Raw genomic sequence first — 24005 nt, forward strand, 5'->3', positions numbered from 1 at the left:
GTGACAGATCACAACCAGACTTCTTATGGTGATCATTTTGAACTGCATAGAAATATCCAATCACTATGCTGTATACCAGGAACTAACATAGTGTTATACTTCAAAAACAAACAAACTCATAGAAAAAGAAGATCAGATTTGTGGTTTTCAGAGGTGGGGGTTGGGGGAGTAGGAATTGGGTAAAAGTAGCCAAAAGGTACAAATTTTCATTATAAGATAAAAAAGTACTAAGGATGTAATGTACAACATGATAAATATAATTGACACTGCTGTATGTTATATATGAAAGTTGTTAAGAGAATAAATCCTAAGAGCTCTCATCACAAGGAAAAAAATTACTATCAACCCTTAGAATGTACATATATATATATATAAACCACTTTGGTGTACAGTAGAAACTAACACTATATTATAAATCAACAATACTTGAATAAAATAAATTTTAAAAAAGACTACCTAACCACTTTCCAAAAGAGGGAGAAGGAAAAGATCCTGGGGATTTCCTTCCGGGGAGCTATCATCAGTTCTGATTACATGTGTAAAAGCTGACCTGAGGCATCCTAATATTCTTTCATATACTGAACACTGTCTGTGCCATCGCTCTTACAGACCAGAGAAGGAAAGCCTAAGTCCCTAGCAAGAAAATCTAGGAAAAGTTATTCTAAAAGGTATTCTATAAAAGGACAATCAGGGAAGCCTTCATGAAAACTGAGCCATCACGCTTCTCAGACAGGGAAGATCTAACTAATCATAACATGGAGAAGGGAGGAAGTCTCTGAATGCTTCTTGCCCTTCAAGCCAGATGCTCAGCAGGATCACCCCAAATCCAGCCAAGCACACCCCTTTAAGCCTCTTCAATAATCCACCTGCCATTCCGAATCTGCAGCCTCCCTAAGGCTCTGAGGTATTTATCAGATTACCACTTGAGGTCACATATCCTACTGTCATGTTTTGTGGCTGTTTATTTATATGCGTTTTCTCCTTGGAGAAATTAGAAGCTCGGAGTTCACAAGGAAACACAGTGCTCTGCGTGCGGCAGGTGCACAGTGTGAATTTGTAGTGCACATACTGAATGAAATTGCTTTCCTTGTAAGCCTGGCCCCAGTTCCAGCCTAGAGATCCTAGAGTCCAAAGACTGTAGAAAAGAATTATGTGGAATTATTTGGAGCCAGCTGACAGCTGTTCTATTTGTCTGCTCATTTCTGAAGTCTCCATTGACTATTCAGTCCCATGGAAGCCAGAAACACCTGCCTGTCAGAGAATCAAATGCATGATTCGGAGACTTTGTCAGATACTTAAACCCAAAAGGCGGTATAAGACATAATTCCTACTGTGAAAAAAAAATGCATATTTTAAGGGATGGATCCATGAACTCTGCAAAAAAATAATTGTTTTCAGTGTAGACAATATTTATTGGCAGGTGTTAAGAGTGCAAAATAGTAACAAAGGGATGGGAAAAGAGGTTGGCATGGCTCCCCTTCCCCAAGTGAGGACCCTGTAACCAGGCCAGTGAGGTAGGAGTACTTGACTTCAGCCACTTTGAGTCCAGCATCCACTGGAGAACAAGATTCCAGGCAGGAGGGGTCCTCACAACATGGGGGAAGGGAGCAGTACCCTAGAAGGGGCGTGAGCTGTGTTCCATCCCAAGCTGCTTCGTTCCTGTCCACCACACACCTCAAAAGCTCGGGGCAGGGGTGTTAGGGGACTGGGCTAAACCTATTCCTTTAAAAGGTAGGTGATTTTTTCAATGCAGGAGGCAGAATTGATGTGACTATAACTGATATGAAATGCTGATTGGAACATTTGTTAATTCTAAAATCTCAAAGTCTATACACAAATTCAGACGTGGATACTCATTCAGATGACACCACTCAGTGCTTGATCCCAAGTAAGAGATGGAGAAATGGCTCCAGACCTAAAGTCATCATTCACTTTGCTTCCCTCTTCCTGCAGAGAGGTTTCATCTACCCTGGGCTTTGATATGCTCAAGTGTGTCTGTCTCAGGAGGTGGAGAGTCTCTTTCTCTTCATGAAGCATACTTTGTTAGCCATACACTGACTTCTAGATGTTCAAAGAATTGGTGAAGATTTCTCCAGGAGCTATTGGTTTTTTGTTAGCTTTAGGCCACTGCTTTCTCATTTGTACACATTCACTTCCCTTCAAATTGTATGGACCTGTACAGGATTGCTAGCCTTTAAAATTGCCACACCAGGACTTTAAAAACTACTATTTCTATCACCATTATTCCTTAATCCAAAAAAGGTAAAAATAGGCTTTACATTGGCTAAATTCACAAAGTTGTTCTTATTTTTCTTATTTCACTGTAAACCACTGACATATACTTAGGCATCATGTCCCTAGCATAAGGACAAGGATGAAAATTTCTCTCCTGAAATGTTGCTAGATGGGTTCTAAAATATTAAAAATATATGGCTGAGTTTAGCATTTATGTCATAAAAGTCATAAAACTTAAGGATAGAATATGAAAAAGAAAATAATTGTAAAAATCACCAGGACTCAAAGGGCTTCTGGAGAATTTTTCACTGGGCAGGAACAATACATAATCACTAATGCAGATTTTGGTGACCAAATTGGAATTTTTGTCCTTTCTTCTCTGTTCCAGGTACATGGCCATCATCCACCCCCTCCAGCCCCGACTGTCGGCCACAGCCACCAAGGTGGTCATCTGCGTCATCTGGGTCCTGGCTCTCCTCCTGGCCTTCCCCCAGGGCTACTACTCAACCACGGAGACCATGCCCAACCGAGTGGTGTGCATGATCGATTGGCCGGAGCATCCCAACAAGATTTATGAGAAAGTGTGAGTAGAGATGAATTTCAGTGCCTTCTTTGCCCTTTCTTGTTCCTTCTTTCTTTTGTTCTTCTGGTGATTAGGATTTAATTTGTATGTTAGGTTTTAATTTGTAAACATTTCTCACAACCACTCTGTGTCAGGTTGATGTGTCCATAATTTTCAGGAGACTGTTATGTCCCAAATACTATTCTGGACTTTGAATGAAAAGTTTTAAAATATAAGACCTGGATCCTGATATAGCATACCATTTGGGCACACTACCGTGTCCCTCTTACCAGTGACTTTGCCCTGCCAGTGTCTGCATTTCTTTGCCTGGGAACTTTTTCCTACCCTATAGAGTGCCATTTTGCCCTCTTGCACAGCATGCCAGAGGGTAAGGGAATTATCCTTCCCTTCACACTCCCAGCAGCTCTCAAAAACAACTGATGGGGGAACTTCTCTGGTGGTGCAGTGGTTAAGAATCCACCTGCCAATGCAGGGGACAGGGGTTCAAGCCCTGGTCTGGGAAGGTCCCACATACCATGGAGCAACCTAAGCCAGTGCACCACAACTACTGAGCTCGTGCTCTAAAGCCTGCGAGCCACAGCTATTGAAACCCACACGCCTAGAGCCTGTGCTCCGCAAGTGATGCCACCGCAATGAGAAGCCCGCACACTGCAATGAAGAGTAGCCCCCGCTCACCGCAACTAGAGAGAGCCTGCACACAGCAACAATGACCCAACTCAACCAAAAAAAAAACACACACAAACTGATGGGAGTTGGCATATGAACACCCCAGCTCCCTCCCCCTTCAGGTGGGAGGTCTCTGAGGTGTGTGTTTTACTGTGTTCAGGGTTTCCTCTTGGGATTAAGCTCCAGTCACCCTGGTAGCAGCTGGCTCAATGACACACGCTTTGTTAGCCCCACTCCCTACTAGTGTTTCTTTCTCCTTCCAAATAAGTCATTTGCACCTGAATCTTTATCTCAGGATGTGTCTCTGGGGAAAACTAAACCAAAACACCTACCTTCTAGGATTTTGCCGCTGGAAAAATACCTATACATGTGAAATGCATGGGAAGGCAAGGCGAGAATATTGAGACCTTATGAGTAACAGGTCCCCCACAGGACAAGCCTGTTTCTCTTCCAGCGGCCTGACCGATCACATTTAGGGCTTTTTAAAGCTATCTTGGCACATTTTCCAAAATTTCTTATCTTAGAGGCAACATTAAAATGGCTTATTCTTTGTTTTGTTCTATTCAAGTGAGCAGCAATTTGACATTTATATTATCATCAGTTTTCTGGATTCAAAGCACATTGATAATATGGCTCCTTTTGAAAGTCCTCTATAATTTTCCAATCTTGGGTTTATTAAGTGAATTGTAAAAGAAAGACCACTTGTATTAGAATCAGAAGATCTGGGTGTTAATTACAAGATTGCCAGTTTCTAGCTATGTGACCCTGGGCAAGAGCACAGTCTCTCCTCGTTGTTAAATGGAATATGATAAAGCACTGCCTCACATAAAAAACTGTTTTGAAGAGCAAACAAGATAATGTATTCTCGCCTTGTAAGCTATTAAATGCCATACGAAAGATAAGATACTGTTATTGAACTAAATTCATTAGATAGTATAATATAATCATTATAGACCTTTGAACTTATTAAATGGTAAAATGAGACACTGTACCTGTTGGCCCTCTAGATTTGAGGGTCCAAAATCCTGTTGCACACAGAGTTACACTACTGCATCTGTTCCATGGAGCATGGAAATGTAGCCTGTCAGAAAGCAATACATAAAGTTCAGACTTTGCCTTCCAGACACAGACAGCGGGATTTAATTGATCAGGCAGTGGGAGGATTAATGCTTAGCCTAGGAGATGTTGAACATTTTTCTTTCAAGTGAAACTACAAGCCTGAGCAGAGTCACAGTGGGAGAAAGAACATAGCTTTACAAGCTGTACGGGACCCATGAACATGTTCAAGCCAGAAGCTTCCCTCAAAAGGGGGAAAAAAAACCCCTCTGAATTAAAGTTCATTATATAAACTGCTTCAGAAACTGCCGTCAACTTCATGGACCTTAGCTCAGTTCTTAGTTCTTGTGAGCTTTTCAAAGTCTGATCACCTTTCTGAAACTTTTTGCTTCAAATAAGCACAGTTCTTTTATCTTCCAACAAATTCAAATTTTAACTTGGAAATAAAGGTTTATTTTCTCACAGATCTCTGGGATCTCATGCAAGAAACAGTAGTGTTTTACTTTTAAACATTTTTCTGTTTTATGCTTACTAATGATTAGAAAGTCCCTTTGAGACTCAATGTTTTGGACTGTCCTTTCAAGTTACCTTTAAAGAATTTTGGGTAACTGCTACTGGATGCATGGTTAGGTTTGCCATTATTGTTTATTTCATGATTTTAACCTAAAAACAAATGGGCCTGGAATAAGAGCTCCTGATTTTATCTATTCAAGATGTATAAAATGTTTACAGATGCAGTGGTAAGTTGAAAGCATCCACATTTGCCATTCACATATTGTCTGTGATACAAACATAAGTGTAAGCTTTATGCAAACCTATTTTATTTTTGTCAGTATCTGTCATAATGCATCATGATATATTTTTTAGGGAATTTAAATTCCATCAGTTCTAAACTAAGTACTTTATTATATTCTCTTTTATTAGAACTAATGATTGCCATTTCCACAGTACACAGTAATTCCAAATTTGAAACCATAATGAAATTTTATTTTGAGACAGGGTAAGAGCATAGGCTTGAGAGTTAAATGAGTGATCAACTCCCAGCTACATCTCTCTCTAGTTGAGTCGTAATAGTCAAGTTATTCAAGCTCCTAAGCCTAATAGTACAGTCCATATTAGAGGTGTTGAGAGAAGTAAATAAGGTACTTGCTTAGCTCAGTGCCATGCACATTGGAAAGAATCTAGTGAATGTTACCTACTGTTGTTAGCGTCATTCATTGATCTGGGTACATGGGCAGAAAACTGGCAGCAGGGAGTGAGATGGGCAAATGCTTAGGCCCAATTCATCTGATGAATAATTTATGCCAGATAATTACGCTAAAAGGTTTTGTGAAAATCTGGGTCTTTTGAAAATCTTTGAAAGTCTGGCATTTGCCTTCTGGCTACATGGTTAACCTCTAACCCTGATCACTTATCATTTAGATTCTTATTAATACATGTATTAAAGTAAACACTTTTAAAGAAACGCAATCCAATAAAAGGACAGGCAAAAGATATCCTTATATATTAAATGGCCAATTAATATATAAGGAGGCACACAACTTCATTCATCAACAGTGAAATGAAAATTAAAACCATAATGAGATCTTACTATCTACCTATTAGACTAGCAAATGTTCAGAAGTCTGACTAAACTAAGCATTTAGAACTTTTGGTGAAGAACCTTAGTAGACTGCTGAAAGTATACATTGATAAAACCACATTGGAAAACATTTTGTAGTATCTAGAAAAGAAGAAACTATTCATACCCCATAACCCTGCAATTTCACTCAGGGGTAATTAATTACCCTAGAAAAACTCATGCTATGAACCCACATACATCTAGACATTGTTTATATCAGCATCATTCTTAAAGCCCTAAACTGGAGATATTCCAAATGTCCGTCTTCAGTTAGATGGATATTTTAACTGTGGTACAAGCATGCCATGGAATATTATGTAGTTGGCAGAATGAACAAAATGTAGCTCCATGCAGCATAAATGGCTCTTGTAAATAAGGTTTTAAAACAAGCAAAATGAAAGGTGGTAATACTACAACTGCAAGCAAAGAAGTAGTTACCATGAAAGTGAAGACTGTGATTATCTTTCAAGGGAGAGAAAGGGATGTGATCAAGAAGGGACACTTGGAGTTGCTTCTGAGGATATGGCATTATATTTCTCCAGCACAATGGTAGTAGCATGAGTGTTTGCTTTAAAATTACTCGTAATACCAAGTAGTTTGACTTATGCACTTTGTCTGGAATTTATGTTTCATTTTTATTTAACTTAAAATTAAATGCTATCCAAAGGTTTTTGCTTTTGCAAGCTCTCAAGATACTGCTTCCATTGGGATAACCCCAAATTTCCTCCATAAGAAATTATCTTCTGAAGTGTGGGCTGTGCCTGGGGTGACATTCATAAGTACTCATCTCTGAATTAGCCGAAGTATGGATGGGCCCCGTTTCATTCTCATGTTTATTTGCATTTTGCCTTGCTAACTCCTATGTGTCAGCCCATTTGGAATTTTTCCAATTGGTCTAATGGGGGTTAGGACAAATTATTGTCCCTGGAAGGATGTGACAAATGTTAACCAGAGAACAAGCCCATAGACTCTCCACAGCACTCATCCCTTGCTGCTATTATTCATAAGCACGTACATCTGGGCTACAAAATGCTACAGATAGACTTGGTTCATCTTCCTGGAAAATCATTTAAAACTTCATTTTGCATTTAAAAATATAAATAAATTATGGGGTATAATGAAAGTTCTTATAATTTCTTTAATCACCCATATTCCCATCATTTACAAAGGCTCTAACATTTTGATGAATTTCCATCCAGGGAAATATTGTTCTTAGTTTCTTTTGAAGTGTCTTGTGTACCTACAGGTCAACACAAATATAGATTGTTTCCCTTTTTGTAACACAAAATGTAGCTTATTATGCACATTGTTCTGTTTTTTATTTAACTTAATATGTCTTAGAGATCTTTTCATATCAGTTCATGAAAAGCTTCTCTATTCTTTTTTTCAGCTACACAGTACTCCATGTTATAAATGTACAATATTATTTAACCAGTCACTTTTAGTGGACTTGGGATTGTCTCCAGCCTTTTGCTATTGGATTGCTGTCATGAATAACCTTTACATTTATAATGTAAGGCTATGTGGAGCATAAAAATCCCCAAAATGGAATTGCTGGGTCAAATTTTTATATTGGCCTTCCATACTAATTTACATTCCCACCAGAAATGTGTGAAAGTCTCTGTTTCTCCACAGCCTCGTCAACAGACTGTATTGTCAAGATTTTAGATTTTTACCCACTAAAGTTAAAAATGCATTTCTCTTATTGGAACGGGGTTGAATTTTTTTCATAGTTTGAATCATTTGTATTTACATTTTATAATCCGCCATTTACCATATCATAAAGAATTTCTTATGTCATTATACATGCTTGTACAATTTGATGTGAACATATATGTGTGTATGCATATGTAAATAATAGTTTTTTTAACTAATCTCCTTCTTTGAAAATTGATTAGTGATTTCCCTTAGCTGACTAGTAAGATAAAACAGCAAACTTCATAAGCAGGCTGCTTCTAGCTACATCCCTAGATCCCTGCAGGGACAGGTTCAATTTCTTCTGTCATCCACTGTTTATGTCTACAATCTGCAGTTATGGAATGTTATTCTAAAATTATTCATGAAACTGGAGACTTGAGTTCATTATTAATATAGTATTGTCATAGTTTGTGATTGAGTCCTGCCATAATTTTAGCAACTTGGCAGCTGTGACTGCTCTTGTGAAACTGTGACACTACCTAGGAAGTCCTGTAATGGTAGAGTGATTGACTGGTGAGGAAGAAAAATTTCACGGGTAACCAAAAGTAACTCTTCCCGATGGAGAAAAAAAGCACAGTAAAAGAAAAATTAAAGTATAAAGAAGAAATATTTGGCTTTGAAAAATGCAAATTCAGTAGCTTTCAAAATTATTTGGATCCAAGCCCACTCTTGAGGATGCTATCCAGGGTGTCAAGTTGCCGTGGCCCTGGAAGGTTATGGGGTAATACCCCTGAGGACAAGGAAGATGAATGAGTCAATATTTCTTTATCAGAGGGCTCACCAATATGGCCAAGAAAAAGTCTATAATAAGGATGAAAAATGAGAAATACATCCCAAAGAATGAGATTTAGGCAGCCTGGGGAATTTCAGCTTCCCTGAATCATTTATTAATATTGGTCATATGTCATTTTCTGTTAATTAAATTTCTTTGTACATAACTTTGTGGTAAAGTTTTAGCATGAAGTAAGATGTGCTTATCTGAATTACAAATATTACCAATAGTCCTGGGAAAGGAAACTATGTCAGAAAACAGCATCACTCATGACTATAATTACCTGGAGATTTTGTGAAAGTGTACATGAACGTGGATATATTAACTCTAATATAATTCTTTTATTTTTTATAAATTTATTCATTTTATTTATTTTTGGCTGCATTGGGTCTTCGTTGCTGCCCTCGGGCTTTCTCTAGTTGTGGCGACTGGGGGCTACTCTTCGCTGCAGTGCACGGGCTTCTCATTGTGGTAGCTTCTCTTCTTGCAGAGCATGGGCTCTAGGTGCATGGGCTTCAGTAATTTTGGCATGCAGGCTCACTAGCTGTGGCACATGGGCTTAGTTGCTCTGTGGCATGTGGGATCTTCCAAGACTAGGGCTCCAAGCCCTAGTCCCCTGCATTGGCAGGCAGATTCTTTTTTTTTTTAAACATCTTTATTGGAGTATAATTGCTTTACAATGTTGTGTTAGTTTCTGCTGTATAGCAAAGTGAATCAGCTATACATATACATATATCCCCATATCCTTTCCCTCTTGCTTCTCCCTCCCATCTTCCCTATCCCACCCCTATAGGTGGTCACAAAGCACTGAGCTGATCTCCCTGTGCTACGCAGCTGCTTCCCACTAGTTATCTATTTTACATTTCATAGTGTATATATGTCACTGCCACTCTCTCACTTCGTCCCAGCTTACCCTTCCCCCTCCTTGTGTCCTGAAGTCCATTCTCTACATCTGGCAGGTGGATTTTTAACCACTGCACCACCAGGGAGGTCCTCTAATATAATTCTTTATTAGTACCAATTGTAACAGAAGACTGTCTTTATTTATAGCATTTTGTCTTTTGTATGTCATATCCCGTCATCTTAGCTGAAATATTTACATTTATACATATCCTTTAGTTTCATTAATAATAATGAAAATTAAAAATCAACTAATTGGTGGAGAATAAGAAGGAAAAAAGAATATTAGAAAAAGTACCTGTAGTTTACTTCCCCAATTTTCCACATTCTTGATTATTTCACAAATAAAAAACAAGTGTGGATCCTTTACCAAGCTGCTCCAGGCCTTGCCAAAAGGGTGTCAGCATATTAGTGGTTCCAGGACTGTTTATGCTAGCTTGTATGATTAACCTCCTCCCTGACACCCACGACATTTATATAGCCCAGCACTCCTAGTACTGTCACTGCTGTTGATGGAAAGCAGTTAAACTGATAATGAAAAGTGCATTGATATTTCAGGGGAAAATGGTTGCACAAAAGCAAGTCTTGAACCCTGACACTCAGACAAAAAATTTACAGTAAATAAAATTTTAAAAAAAGAAGGAGAAGGAGAAGCCTACATTAATGCAGAAACTAGGAAGGTTGCCATAAAAATGCCATAAATTTCACTACCTTTCTGGTAGATATTGCACAGATAGAGACAAAGAGGAGGCAGTAGCCACCATGGGAAGTCATGTGCAATACATATGGCAATGCCTAATTTGGAGGTGAAAGTGTAAGCTTGAAAAAGATGGGACTACCAAATTTGGGATTCCTTTGTGCTGTCATGTTAAATTTCCAGAGATAGCTGACCTTACTGAAAGAGAAAACACAACCAGGCCTGAAAGTGTAATTGAATGTAAGATTAAATGGACAATTTTCTACAAAACTGTAAATCACATTAATGCAGCTTGAGAGGCGAAGAATGAAAATACTGTTCAAGAGTTACAATTATAAAAGGCAATGGAATCAAAATTTGTGCAGAAAATTTCTTTCAAATACCTTATAAACTCTTAATGAGTTCAGAACCATATGGAGAACTTGCTAATTTATTATATGCATTTGGTATGACCTAAATGTAAAAAGTTGACAAACTAAGCTCCAAAAACAAACATTTAGGCCAATTCCATTTCCAACTATAGATAAGAGATCCACACAAAAGAATTCAAAATTATATTAAAATAACAATGTTTTATTTTTTGAGCATGACTTCTTCCAACAATAACGTTAGTAAGTTATCAGTAAATTGTTATTTTATTTTATCAAATGAATTGGTCAAAGGGAAGTATATATTTGTCTCAATAAATGTCAAAAATAAAATTTTTAAAAGGTAATATGTATTAAAGAAAAAAATAGTTTATATCAATAATAATCCTTGAGAAAATAAAGTGAATAACACATCTTCTTTACAACAGAAACAGACAAAGAAAACCCCAGAAAATTAAGAAATAGGCATTATATGAAGAAAAACAAAAAAATCATGCTATTTTAGACTTTACTGAATGGCATAACAGAATACTTGAGAAACATTTCACATGATCCAAAACCTGGAAATTATCTAAGGGCATATAGGAAACAGTCTCCCTTCTATATACATTTTTTTTTTGTACACCAATGTTCATAGCAGCATTATTCACAATAGCCAAAAAGGTGGAAACGCCCTTCTGTCTTTATGTAATTCCATGAAGATATCAGTTCTTCTCAAACTATTCCAACAAGTATGTTTAGGTGGCTGATAAAGCAAATCATCTGAAAGAATAAATGGATAAAAATAGTTCAAGAAAATGTTGAAAAAGAAGAATTAATTTTGATATCAGCAAAATAACAAAAAAGAAATATAAGAAGTGGCTTGTTCTTTCAGATATGAAAATACTCAATACTGAGGATAGAATTGGTCAATAAAAAACAGAATAGAAATCACACACACAGACACACACACACACATACATACACACACACAGAAACCCAAGAGTATAAAATTTTATATATAGTATATGCTACAGATAACATGTGAATTCTGAAACGATTTTTCCATAATTTTTTTGGAAACGTGAGAACCCCAAATTCTGTAGGATTTTGTAACTTGAATGAATTTATAAGTAACCATTATGGGTAACCACATAACTCACAGCTGCCCACAACTTAGAGAGTCAAAATTACATTAGTGTACTGAAGCCTCTAAGAGGCTTTCCATTTTTAAATTTTTTATTTACTTTTTTAATATAATATATTCATGTGGTTTAAAAACCAGTAAGTTTCAAAAGTAATCAGAAAAAAGATTTCTCCCTCTAACCACTGTTCTTAGTTTCTTTTGAATTTTTAAATTTTAATTAATTTATTTTTTATACAGCAGGTTCTTATTAGTTATACATTTTATACATATTAATGTATATATGTCAATCCCAATCTCCCAATTCATCACAGCACAACGCCTACCCCGCCACTTTCCCCCCTTGGTGTCCATATGTTTGTTCTCTACATCTGTGTCTCTATTTCTGCCCTGCAAACCGGTTCATCTGTACCATTTTTCTAGGTTCCACATATATGCGTTAATATTTGATATTTGTTTTTCTCTTTCTGACTTAACTTCACTCTATATGACAGTCTCTAGATCCATCCACATTTCTACAAATGACCCAATTTCATTCCTTTTTATGGCTGAGTAATATTCCATTGTATATATGTACCACATCTTATTTATCCATTCCTCTGTCAATGGGCATTTAGGTTGTTCTATGACCTGGCTATTGTAAACAGTGCTGCAATGAACATAGGGGGGCATGTGTCTTTTTGAATTATGGTTTTCTCAGTGTATATGCTCAGTAGTGGGATTGCTGGGTCATATGGTAATTCTATTTTTAGTTTTTAAAGGAACCTCCATACTGTTCTCCATAGTGGCTGTATCATTTTACATTCCCACCAACAGTGCAAGAGGGTTCCCTTTTCTCCACACCCTCTCCAGCATTTCTTGTTTTTAGATTTTCTGATGATGTCCATTCTAACTGGTGTGAGGTGATACATCATTGTAATTTTGATTTGCATTTCTCTAATAATTAGTGATGTTGAGCAGCTTTTCATGTGCTTCTTGGCCATCTGTATGTCTTCTTTGGAGAAATGTCTATTTAGGTCTTCTGCCCATTTCTTGATTAGGTTATTTGTTTTTTTTTAATATTGAGCTGCATGAGCTGTTTATATATTTTGGAGATTAATCCTGTGTCCATTGATTCATTTTCAAATATTTTCTCCCATTCTGAGGGTTGTCTTTTCATCTTGTTTGTAGTTTCCTTTTCTGTGCAAAAGCTTTTAAGTTTCATTAGGTCCCATGTGTTTATTTTGGTTTTCATTTCCATTAGTCTAGGAGGTGGATCAAAAAGGATCTTGCTGTGATTTATGTCAAAGAGTATTCTGCCTATGTTTTCCTCTAAGAGTTTTACAGTGTCTGGTCTTACACTTAGGTCTCTAACCCATTTTGAGTTTAATTTTGTGTATGGTGTTAGGGAGGGTTCTAATTTCATTCTTTTACATGTAGCTGTCCAGTTTTCCCAGCACCACTTATTGAAGAGATTGTCTTTTCTCCATTGTATATCTTTGTCTCCTTTCTCATAGTTTAGTTGACCATATGTGCGTGGGTTTATCTCTGGGCTTTCTATCCTATTTCATTGATCTATGCTTCTCTTTTTGTGCCAGTACCATATTGTCTTGATTACTGTAGCTTTGTAGTATAGTCTGAAGTCAGGGAGTCTGATTCCTCCAGCTCCGTTTGTTTCCCTGAAGACTGCTTTGGCTATTCGGGGTCTTTTGTGTCTCCATACAAATTTTAAGATTTTTTTGTTCTAGTTCTTTAAAAAAAAATGCCATTGGTAATTTGATAGGGATTGTATTGAATCTGTAGATTGCTTTGGGTAGTATAGTCATTTTCACAATATTGATTCTTCCAATCCAAGAACATGGTATATCTCTCCATCTGTTTTGTTCTCAGTTTCTTGTGAGCTTTCCAAAATTCCTCTCTGCTTATCAAAAAGGGTTTGACTACATATTCTAATTGTCTCCTTTCTTAACACAAAGTGTCATATATGACATACCATATTCTTGTTTCTTCCACTTACAGTTTAACTCAGATATTCTTTCCCCTTAGTATTAAGCAAATAGTCTCATTTTTTTCTTTACAGCTGCATAGTATTACTTTGTATAGAAAAATCATAACTTATTTATCTGGCATGATATTGATTTATATTTGGATTGCTCCTAGTGCTTTGCTATTTCAAATAATATTGTAATGAATAGGCTCCACTCTGATAATTTTTCAGCAAAGAAACCTGATGGTTTTGGTTAAACCTTGTGTTTCCCAAATTTACTTGATCATAGAATCCTTCTTTTGACTAACCCTGGTAACATCCCACAGAAATAGTGTCCATAATATATATTCTGGTGAAACTCTGCACTAATCAAAAAAATGTGTTTCTTTCTGACATCTTAAAATGAATATAAATTCCAAGTATATTGGAAAGGAGTGAAAACTTTCAAAAAATAACACTCAAGACAAAACTAAAATGAAGAGATGGTTGGTTTGAGTATAAACATAGATATAGATACAGGTATAGATATATTTGTTAAATACTGTATGCCAGGAAACTCCATGAGAGAGTTTGGCAAATGACAAAGTGAGGGAAAAACCCACAATGTATGAGACAAACCATTGACATAATTAACATAGAGGAGACCTGAGCACCTGTGGTTGGAGCACCAAGTCCAAACCACTGGACTAACAGAGATCTTCAGGTACCAGGAATATTAGTCAGTGTGAGCTCTCCCAGAGGCCCTCATCTCGGCGACAAGACCTGCCTCCAACTAACTGCCTGCAAACTCCAGTGGTGGATGCCTCAGGCCAAACAATCAGCAAGACAGGAACACAGCTGCACCCATCAAAAAAATGAGATGACCAAAAAATATGTTACAGATGAAGGATTAAGGTAAAAACCTACAAGAGCAAATAAATGAAGAGGAAATAGGCAACATAACTGAAAAAGTATTCAGAGCAACAATAGTAAAGATGATCCAAGTAGTAATAGAAATGGAGGCATGGATTGAGAAAATAAAAGAAATGTTTAACAAGGACATACAAGACCTAAAGAACAAAAAAACAGTGATGAACAACACAATTACTGAAATGAAAAATACACTAGAAGGAATCAATAGCAGAATAACTGAGGCAGAAGAACAGATAAGTGAACTGGAGGATAGAATGGTGAAAATAACTGCCATGGAATGGAATAAAGAAAAAAGACTGAAAAGAAATGAGGACACCCTCAGAGACCTCTGGGACAAATTAAATTCACCGAAATTTGAATTATAGGGGTCCCAGAAGAGGAAGATAAAAAGATAGGGTCTGAGAAAATATTTGAAGAGATTATAGTCAAGAACTTCCCTGACATGGGAAAGGAAATAGCCATACAGGTCCAGGAAACACAGAGTCCCATACAGCATAAACCCAAGAAGAAACACACTAAGACACATATTAATCAAACTAAAAAACATAAATTCAAGGAAAAATGTTAAAAGCATCAAGGGAAAAGCAACAAGTAATGTAAAAGAGAATTCCTATAAGGTTATCAGCTGGTTTTTAAGCAGAAACTCTGTAGGATAGAAGGGAGTGCCAGGATATATTTAAAGTGATGAAAGGGAAAATCCTACAACCAAGATTACTCTACCCAGCAAGGATCTCACTCAGATTCAACAGAGAAATGAAAAGCTTTACAGACAAGCAAAAGCTAAGGGAATTCAGCACCACCAAACCAAATTTCCAACAAATGCTAAAGGAGCTTCTCTAAGTGGCTTCTCTTCTCTAAGCTTCTCTTCTCAAGAGAAGAAAGAGACCCACATAAACAAACACAAAACAATTAAGAAAATAGCAATAGGAACATACATATCAATAATTATCTTGAATGTAAATAGATTAAGTGCTCCAACCAAAAGACACAGATTGGCTGAATGGATACAAAAACAAGATCCGTATATAAGCTCTCTACAACAGACCCATTTCAGTCCTAGGGACACATACAGACAGCAAGCGAGGGGATGGGAAAAGATATTCCATGCAAATGGAAATCAAAAGAAAGATGGAGTAGCAATATTCATATCAGAAAAAATAGACTTTAAAATAAAGACTGTTGCAAGAGACAAGAAATGACACTACATAATGATCAAGGGATCAATCAAAAAAGAAGATATAACAATTGTAAATATACATGCACCCAACATAGGAGCACCTCAATATATAAGACAAATGCTAATAGTCATGAAAGGGGAAATCGACAGTAACACAATAATAGTGGCGGACTTTAACACCCCACTTACATCAATAGACAGATCATCCAGAGAGAAAATAAACAAAGAAACACAAGCTTTAAATGACACAATAGACCACATAGATTTAATTGATATTTGTAGAACATTCCACCCGAAAGTGGCAGAATACACTTTCTTCTCAAGTGCACATGGAACATTCTCCAGGATATATCACATCTTGGGTCACAAATCAAGACTTGGTAGATTTAAAACAATTGAAATCATATCAAGAATCTTTTCTGACCACAACACTATGAGATTAGAAATCAATTACAGGGAAAAAAACTGTAAAAAACACAAACAAATGGAGGCTAAACATTATGCTACTAAATAACTAAGAGATCACAGAAGAAATCAAAAAGTACATAGAAACAAATGACAATGAGAACATGAAAACCCAAAACCTATGGGACACAGCAAAAGCAGTTCTAAGAGGGAAGTTTATAGCAATTCAATTTCACCTCAAGAAACCAGAAAAGTCTCAAATAAAAAATCTAACCTTACACCTAAAGCAACTAGAGAAAGAAGAATGAAACCCCCAAAGTTAATAAAAGGAAAGAAATCATAAAGAGCAGAGTAGAAATACATGAAATAGAAATGAAGAAAACAATAGTAAAGATCAATAAAACTAAAAGTTGATTCCTTGAGAACATAAAAAAAATTGATAAACCTTTAACCAGACTCATCAAGAAAAAAGGATAGAATTCAAATCAATAAAATTAGAAATGAAATGGAGAAATTATAACTGACAATGCAGGAATACAAAGGATCATAAGAGACTACACAAGCAACACTATGCCAATAGAATGGACAACGTGGAAGAAATGGAAAAATTCTTAGAAATGTACAACCTTCCAAAAATGAACCAAGAAGAATTAGAAGACATGAACATACCAATCACAAGTAATGAAATTGAAACTGTAATTAAAATCTTCCAGTAGGGCTTCCCTGGTGGTGCAGTGGTTAAGAATCTGCCTGCCAATGCAGGGGACACAGGTTCAAGCCCTGGTCTGGGAAGATCCCACATGCCGCGGAGCAACTAAGCACATGTGGCACAACTGTGGGGGCTGTGCTCTAGGGCTCGTGAGCCACAAGCAGTGAGCCTGCATGCTGCAACTACTGAAGCCCATACACCCAGAGCCCATGCTCAACAACAAAGAGAAGCCACCACAATGAGAAGCCCGTGCACTGTAACCAAGATTAACCCCCACTCACCACAATTGGAGAAAGCCCATGCACGCAAAAAAAAACCCCAATGCAGCCAAAAATAAATAAAATAAATTTAAAAAATTTTTTTCAGTAAACAAAAGTCCAGGACCAGAGGGCTTCACAGGCGAATTCTATGACCAATATCACTGAAGAATATAGATGCAAAAATCCTCAAAAAAATAACAGCAAACAGAATCCAGCAACACATTAAAAGGAGCATACACCATGATAAAATTGGATTTATCCCAGGGATGCAAGGATTCTTCAATACACACAAATTAATCAGTGTGATACACCATATTAACAAATTAAGAATAAAAAGCATATGATCATCTCAATAGATGCAAAAAAAAAAAGCTTTTGACAAAATTCAACACCCATTTATGATAAAAACTCTCCAGAAAGTGGGCATAGAGGTAATCTACCTCAACATAAAAAAGGCCATATATGACAAACCCACAGCAAACATCATTCATAATGTTGATAAACTGAAAGCTTTCCTCCAAGATGAGGAAAAAGACAAGGATGTCCACTCTCTCCACTTTTATTTAACATAGTTATGGAAGTCCTAGCCATGGCAATCAGAGAAAAAAAAAAAAGAAATAAAAGGAAAACAAATTGGAAAAGAAGAAGTAAAACAGTCACTGTTCACAGATGACATAATACTATATAGAGAGAGAAAATCCTAAAGATGCTACCAGAAAACTACTAGTGCTAATCAATGAATTTAGTAAAGTTGCAGGATATAAAGTTAATGCACAGAAATCTCTTGCATTCCTATACTCTAATGATGAAAGATCAGAAAGAGAAATTAAGGAAACACTCCCAATTACCATTGCAACAAAAAGAATAAAATACCTAGGAATAAACCTACCTAAGGAGACAAAAGACCTGTACTCACAAAACTATAAAACACTGATGATAGAAATCAAAGATAATGCAAACAGATGGAGAGATATACCATGTATTGGAAAAATCAATATTGTCAACATGGCTGCACTACCCCAAGTAATCCACAGATTCAATGCAATCCCTACAAATTACCAATGGCATTTTTCAAAGAATTAGAACAAAAAAAAATTTACAATTTGCGTGGAAACAGAAAAGCTGTAAATAGCCAAAAAAATCTGGAGAGAGTAAAACAGAGCTAGAGGAATCAGACTCCCTGACTTCAGACTATACTACAAAGCTACAGTAATCAAGACAGTATTGTACTGGCACAAAAACAGAAATATAGATCAATAGTACAGGATACAAAGCCCAGAGATAAACCCACACATATATGTCACCCAATCTATGACAAAGGAGGAAATGATATGCAATGGAGAAAAGACAATCTCTAGGTCCATCCATGTTGATGCAAAAGGCATTATTTAGTTCTTTTTTATGGCTGAGTAATATTCCATTGTATATATGTACCACATCTTCTTTGTCCATTCCTCTGTTGGACATTAAGGTTGCTCCCAAGTTCTGGCTGTTGTAAATAATACTGCAATGAACATTGGGGTGCCCATATCTTTTTGAATTATGGTTTTCTCTGGGTATCTGCCTAGGTGTAGGACTACTGGGTCATATGGTAGTTCTATTTTTAAATTTTTAAGGAACCTCCATACTGTTCTCCATAGTGGCTGAACCAATTTACATTCCCACCAACAGTGAGGAGGATTCCCTTTTCTCCACACCCTCTCCAGCATTTATTGTTTGTAGATTTCTTGATGATAGCCATTCTCACCAGTGTGAGGTGATACCTCATTGTAGTTTTGATTTACATTTCTCTAATAATTAGCAATGTTGAGGATCTTTTCATGTTCTTTTCAGGCACCTGTATGTCTTCTTTGGAGAAATGTCTATTTAGATCTTCCCCCCATTTTTTGTTTGGGTGTTTTGTTTTTTTGATATTGAGCTACATGAACTCTTTGTATATTTTTGAGATAAAGTCCTTGTCAGCTGCTTCATTTGCAAATATTTTCTGCCATTCTGAGGGTCGTCTTTTCGTTTTGTTTGTGATTTCCTCTGCTGTGTAAAAGTTTTAAGTTTTATTAGGTCCCATTTGCTTATTATTTTTTTTAATTTTTGTTACACTAGGAGGTGAATCAAAAAATATCTTCCTGCGATTTATGTCAAAGAGTGTTCTGCCTATGTTTTCCTCAAATAGTTTTATAGTGTCTGGTCTTACGTTTAGGTCTTTCACCCATTTTGAGGTTTTTTTTTTTTTTTTTTTTTTAACATCTTCCTTAGAGTATAATTGCTTTACAATGGTGTGTCAGTTTCTGCTTTATAACAAAGTGAATCAGTTATACATATACATATGTCCCCATATATCTTCCCCCCTGCATCTCCCTCCCTCCCACCCCCCCAATCCCACCCCTCCAGGTGGTCACAATGCACCAAGCTGATCTCCTGTGCTATGCAGCTTCTTCCCACCAACTATCTACTTTACGTTTGGTAGTGTATATATGTCCATGCCACGCTCTCACTTTGTCCCAGCTTACCCTTCCCCTTCCCCATATCCTCAAGTCCATTCTCTAGTAGATCTGCATCTTTATTCCAGTCTTGCCCCTAGGTTCTTCTGACCATTTTCTATTTTCTTCTTTTTTTTTTTAGATTCCATATATATGTGTTAGCATATGGTATTTGTTTTTCTCTTTCTGACTTACTTCACTCTGTTTGACAGTCTCTAGGTCCAACCACCTCACTACAAATAATTCAGATTCATTCCTTTTTATGGTTTAGTAATATTCCATTGTATATATGTGCCACATCTTCTTTATCAATTCATCTGTTGATGGACACTTAGGTTGCTTCCATGCCCTGGCTATTGTAAATAGAGCTGCAATGAACATTTTGGTACATGACTCTTTTTGAGTTATGGTTTTCTCAGGTTATATGCCCAGTAGTGGGATTGCTGGGCCATATGGTAGTTCTATTTGTAGTTTTTTAAGGAAAATCCATCCTGTTCTCCATAGTGGCTGTATCAGTTCACATGCCCACCAACAGTGCAAGAGGGTTCCCTTTTCTCCACACCCTCTCCAGCATTTATTGTTTCTAGATTTTTTGATGATGGCCATTCTGACTGGTGTGAGATGATATCTCATTGTAGTTTTGATTTGCATTTCTCTAATGATTAATGATGTTGAGCATTCTTTCATGTGTTTGTTGGCAATCTGTACATCTTCTTTGCAGAAATGTCTCTTTAGGTCTTCTGCCCTTTTTGGATTGGGTTTTTTGTTTCTTTGTTATTGAGCTGCATGAGTTGCTTGTATGTTTTGGAGATTAATCCTTTGTCAGTTGCTTCATTTGCAAATATTTTCTCCCATTCTGAGGATTATCTTTTCATCTTGTTTATGGTTTCCTTTGCTGTGCAAACGTTTTAAGTTTCATTAGGTCCCATTTGTTTATTTTTGTTTTTATTCCCATTTCTCTAGGAGGTGGGTCAAAAAAGATCTTGCTGTGATTTATGTCATAGAGTGTTCTGCCTATGTTTTCCTCTAACCATTTGATGGTGTCTGACCTCACATTTAGGTCTTTAATCCATTTTGAGTTTATTTGTGTGTATCCTGTTAAGGAGTGTTCTAATTTCATTCTTTTACATGTAGCTGTCCTGTTTTCCCAGCACCACTTATTGAAGAGAGTGCCTTTTCTCCATTGTATATTCTTGCCTCCTTTGTCATAGATTAGGTAATCATGGTGCATGGGTTTATTTCTGGGCTTTCTATTCTGTTCCATTTATTTCTATTTCTGTTTTTATGTCAGTAACATACTATTTTGATGACTGTAGCTTTGCAGTATGGTCTGAAGTCAAGGAGTTGATTCTTCCGGCTCTGATTTTTTTTTTTCCTCAGGTTTTCTTTGGCTATTTGGAGGTTTTTGTGTTTCCATACAAATGGTAAAAATTTTTTGTTCTAATTCTGTGAAAATTGCTATTGGTAATTTGATAGGGATTGCACTGAATCTGTAGACGTCTTTGGGTAGTTCAGTCATTTTGACAATGTTGATTCTTCCAATCCAAGAACATGGTATATCTCTCCATCTGTCTGTGTCATATTTTATTCATTTCCTTAGTATCTTATAGTTTTCTGAGTACAGGTCTTTTGCCTCCTTAGCTAGGTTGAATCCTAGGTATTTTATACTTTTTGTTCCAATGGTAAATGAGATTGTTTCCTTAATTTATCTTTCTTATTTTTTGTTGTTAGTGTATAAGAATGAGAGATATTTCTTGTATTAATTTTGTATCCTGCAACTTTACCAAATTCATTGATGAGCTGTAGTAGTTTTCTGGTAGCATCTTTAGAATTTTTTATGTATAGTATCGTCATCTGCAAACAGTGACACTTTAGTTTCTTCCTTTCCAATTTCTATACAGTTTATTTCTTTTTCTTCTCTGATTGCCATGGCTAAGACTTCCAAAACTGTGTTGAATAAAAGTGGCGTGAGTGGACATCGTTCTCTTGTTTCTGATCTCTGAGGAAATACTTTCAGTTTTGCACCATTGAAAATGATGTTTGCTGTGGGTTTGTCATATATGGCCTTTATTATGTTGAGGTAGGTTCCCTCTATGCTTACTTTCTGGAGAGTTTTTTTTATCATAAATGGGTGTTGAATTTTGTCAAAAGCTTTTTCTTCATCTATTGAGATGATCATATAATTTTTATTCTTCAATTTGTTAATATGGTGTATCACAATGATTGATTTGTATATATTGAAGTATCCTTGCATCCCTGGAATAAATCCCACTTGATCATGGTGTATAATCCTTTTAATGTGTTGTTGGATTCTGTTTGCTGGTATTTTGCTGAGGATTTTTACATCTATGTTCATCAATGATATTGGTCTATAATTTTTGTGTGTGATATCTTTGTCTGGTTTTGGTATCAGGGTGATGGTGCCCTCCTAGTATGAGCTTGGGAGTGTTCCTTCCTCTGCAATTTTCTGAGGAGTTTCAGAAGGGTAGGTGTTAACTCTTCTCCAAATGTTGGATAGAATTTTCATGTGAAGCCATCTCATCCTGGACTTTATTTTGTTGGAAGATATTTAATTACAGTTTGAATTTCAGTACTAGTGATTGACCTCGTCATAATTTCTGTTTCTTCATGGTTCTATCATGGAAGGTTGTACCTTTCAAAGAATTTTTCCATTTCTTCCAGGTTGTCCATTTTATTGGCATATAGTTCTTCACAGCAGTCTCTTACGATCCTTTGTATTTCTGTGGTGTCTGTTTTAACTTCTTTTCATTTCCAATTTTATTGATTTGAGTCCTCTCCCTTTTTTCTTCATGAGTCTGGCTAAAGGTATATCAATTTTGTATATCTTCTCAAAGAACCAGCTTTTAGTTTCATTGATTGTTGCTATTGTTTTCTTCATCTCTATTTCATTTACTTCTGCTCTGATCTTTATGATTTCTTTCCTTCTACTAACTTTTGATTTTGTTTGTTCTTCCTTCTCTATTTGCTTTAGATGTAAGGTTAGGTTGTTTATTTGAGATTTTGCTTCTCTCTTGAGGTGAGATTGTATTGCTGTAAACTTCCCTCTTAGAACTGCTTTTGCTGCATTCCATAGGTTTTGGATCATCGTTGTCATTTATCTCCAGGTACTTTTTGATTTCCTCTTCGACTTCTTCAGTGATCCATTGGTTATTTAGTTACATATTGTTTAGCCTCCATGTGTTTGTGTTTTTTACAGATTTTTTTCCCCTGTAATTGATTTCTAATCTCATAGCATTTTGGTCAGAAAAGATGCTTAAATTTACTGAGGCTTGATTTGTGATGCAAGATGTGATCTATCCTGGAGAATGTTCTGTGTGCATTTGAGAAGAAAGTGTAATCTGTTGTTTTTGGATGGAATGTCCTATAAACATCAATTAAGTTTATTGGGTCTAGTTTGTCATTTAAGGCTTATGTTTTCTCATTAATTATCTGTCTGGATTTTCTGTCCATTGGTGTAAGTGGGGTGTTAAAGTCCCCCACTCTTATTGTGTTACTGTCAATTTCCCCTTTTATGACTATTAGCATTTGCCTTATATATTGAGGTGCTCCTATATTGGGTGCACATATATTTACAATTGTTATATCTTCTTTTTGGATTGATTCCTTGATCATTATGCAGTGTCCTTCCTTGTCTCTTGCAACAGTCTTTATTTTAAAGTCTATTTTGTCTAATATGAGTATTGCTACTCCAGCTTTCTTTTGATTTCCATTTGCATGGAATACCTTTTTCCATCCCATTGCTTTCAGTCTGTATGTTTCCCTAGGTCTGAAGTGGGTCTCTTGTAGACGGCATATATACAGGTCTTGTTTTTGTACCCATTCAGCCAGTCTGTGCTTTTTGGTTGGAGCATTTAATCCTTTTACATTTAAGGTAATTACTGATATGTATGTTCTTATTGCCATTTTATTAATTGTTTTGGGTTTGTTTTCATAGGTCTTTTTTCTTCCCTTCCTCATGATGTTTTGATAAAGCAGTCTATATATGTACAAGGTTGTTTAAGTTGCTAGTCTCTTAATTTCAAATGCAATTCCCATTTCCTACCTTTGTTCTCTCTTCTCATCATGGTTACTGGTTTTGATATCACATTTGTGTGTGGATGATTTCCTGCTTTTATTGTATGTTTGCCTTTACCAGTGGGCTTTCCCATTTGTGATTTTCTTATTTCTAGTTGTGGCTTCTCTCCCCAACCCCTTTGATTAGAGGAGATCCTTTGGCATTTGTTGTAAAGATGGTTTGGTGGTGCTGAATTCTCTTAGCTTTTGCTTGTCTCTAAAGCTTTTGATTTCTCCTTCGAATCTGAATGAGAGCCCTGCTGGGTAGAGTATTCTTCGTTGTAGGTTTTTCCCTTTCATCACTTT

The 24005-nt window shown here is 36.4% G+C and overlaps 1 protein-coding gene across 1 annotated transcript in view; it reads left to right on the top strand.

The window, feature by feature from the left end:
• TACR1 (tachykinin receptor 1) overlaps window positions 1–24005 on the top strand; it is a gene marked incomplete at both ends in the record, with an annotated part of 93390 nt that overhangs the window by 19261 nt on the left and 50124 nt on the right. The window contains one exon of the mRNA XM_079940793.1: window positions 2624–2818. Within this exon, the coding sequence (XP_079796919.1) occupies window positions 2624–2818 (195 nt within the window). The remainder of the gene's footprint in view (window positions 1–2623; window positions 2819–24005) is intronic.

The sequence above is a fragment of the Stenella coeruleoalba genome, assembly GCF_951394435.1.
Source record: "Stenella coeruleoalba genome assembly, chromosome: 13".
In the NCBI taxonomy this organism is placed as follows: Eukaryota; Metazoa; Chordata; class Mammalia; order Artiodactyla; family Delphinidae; genus Stenella; species Stenella coeruleoalba.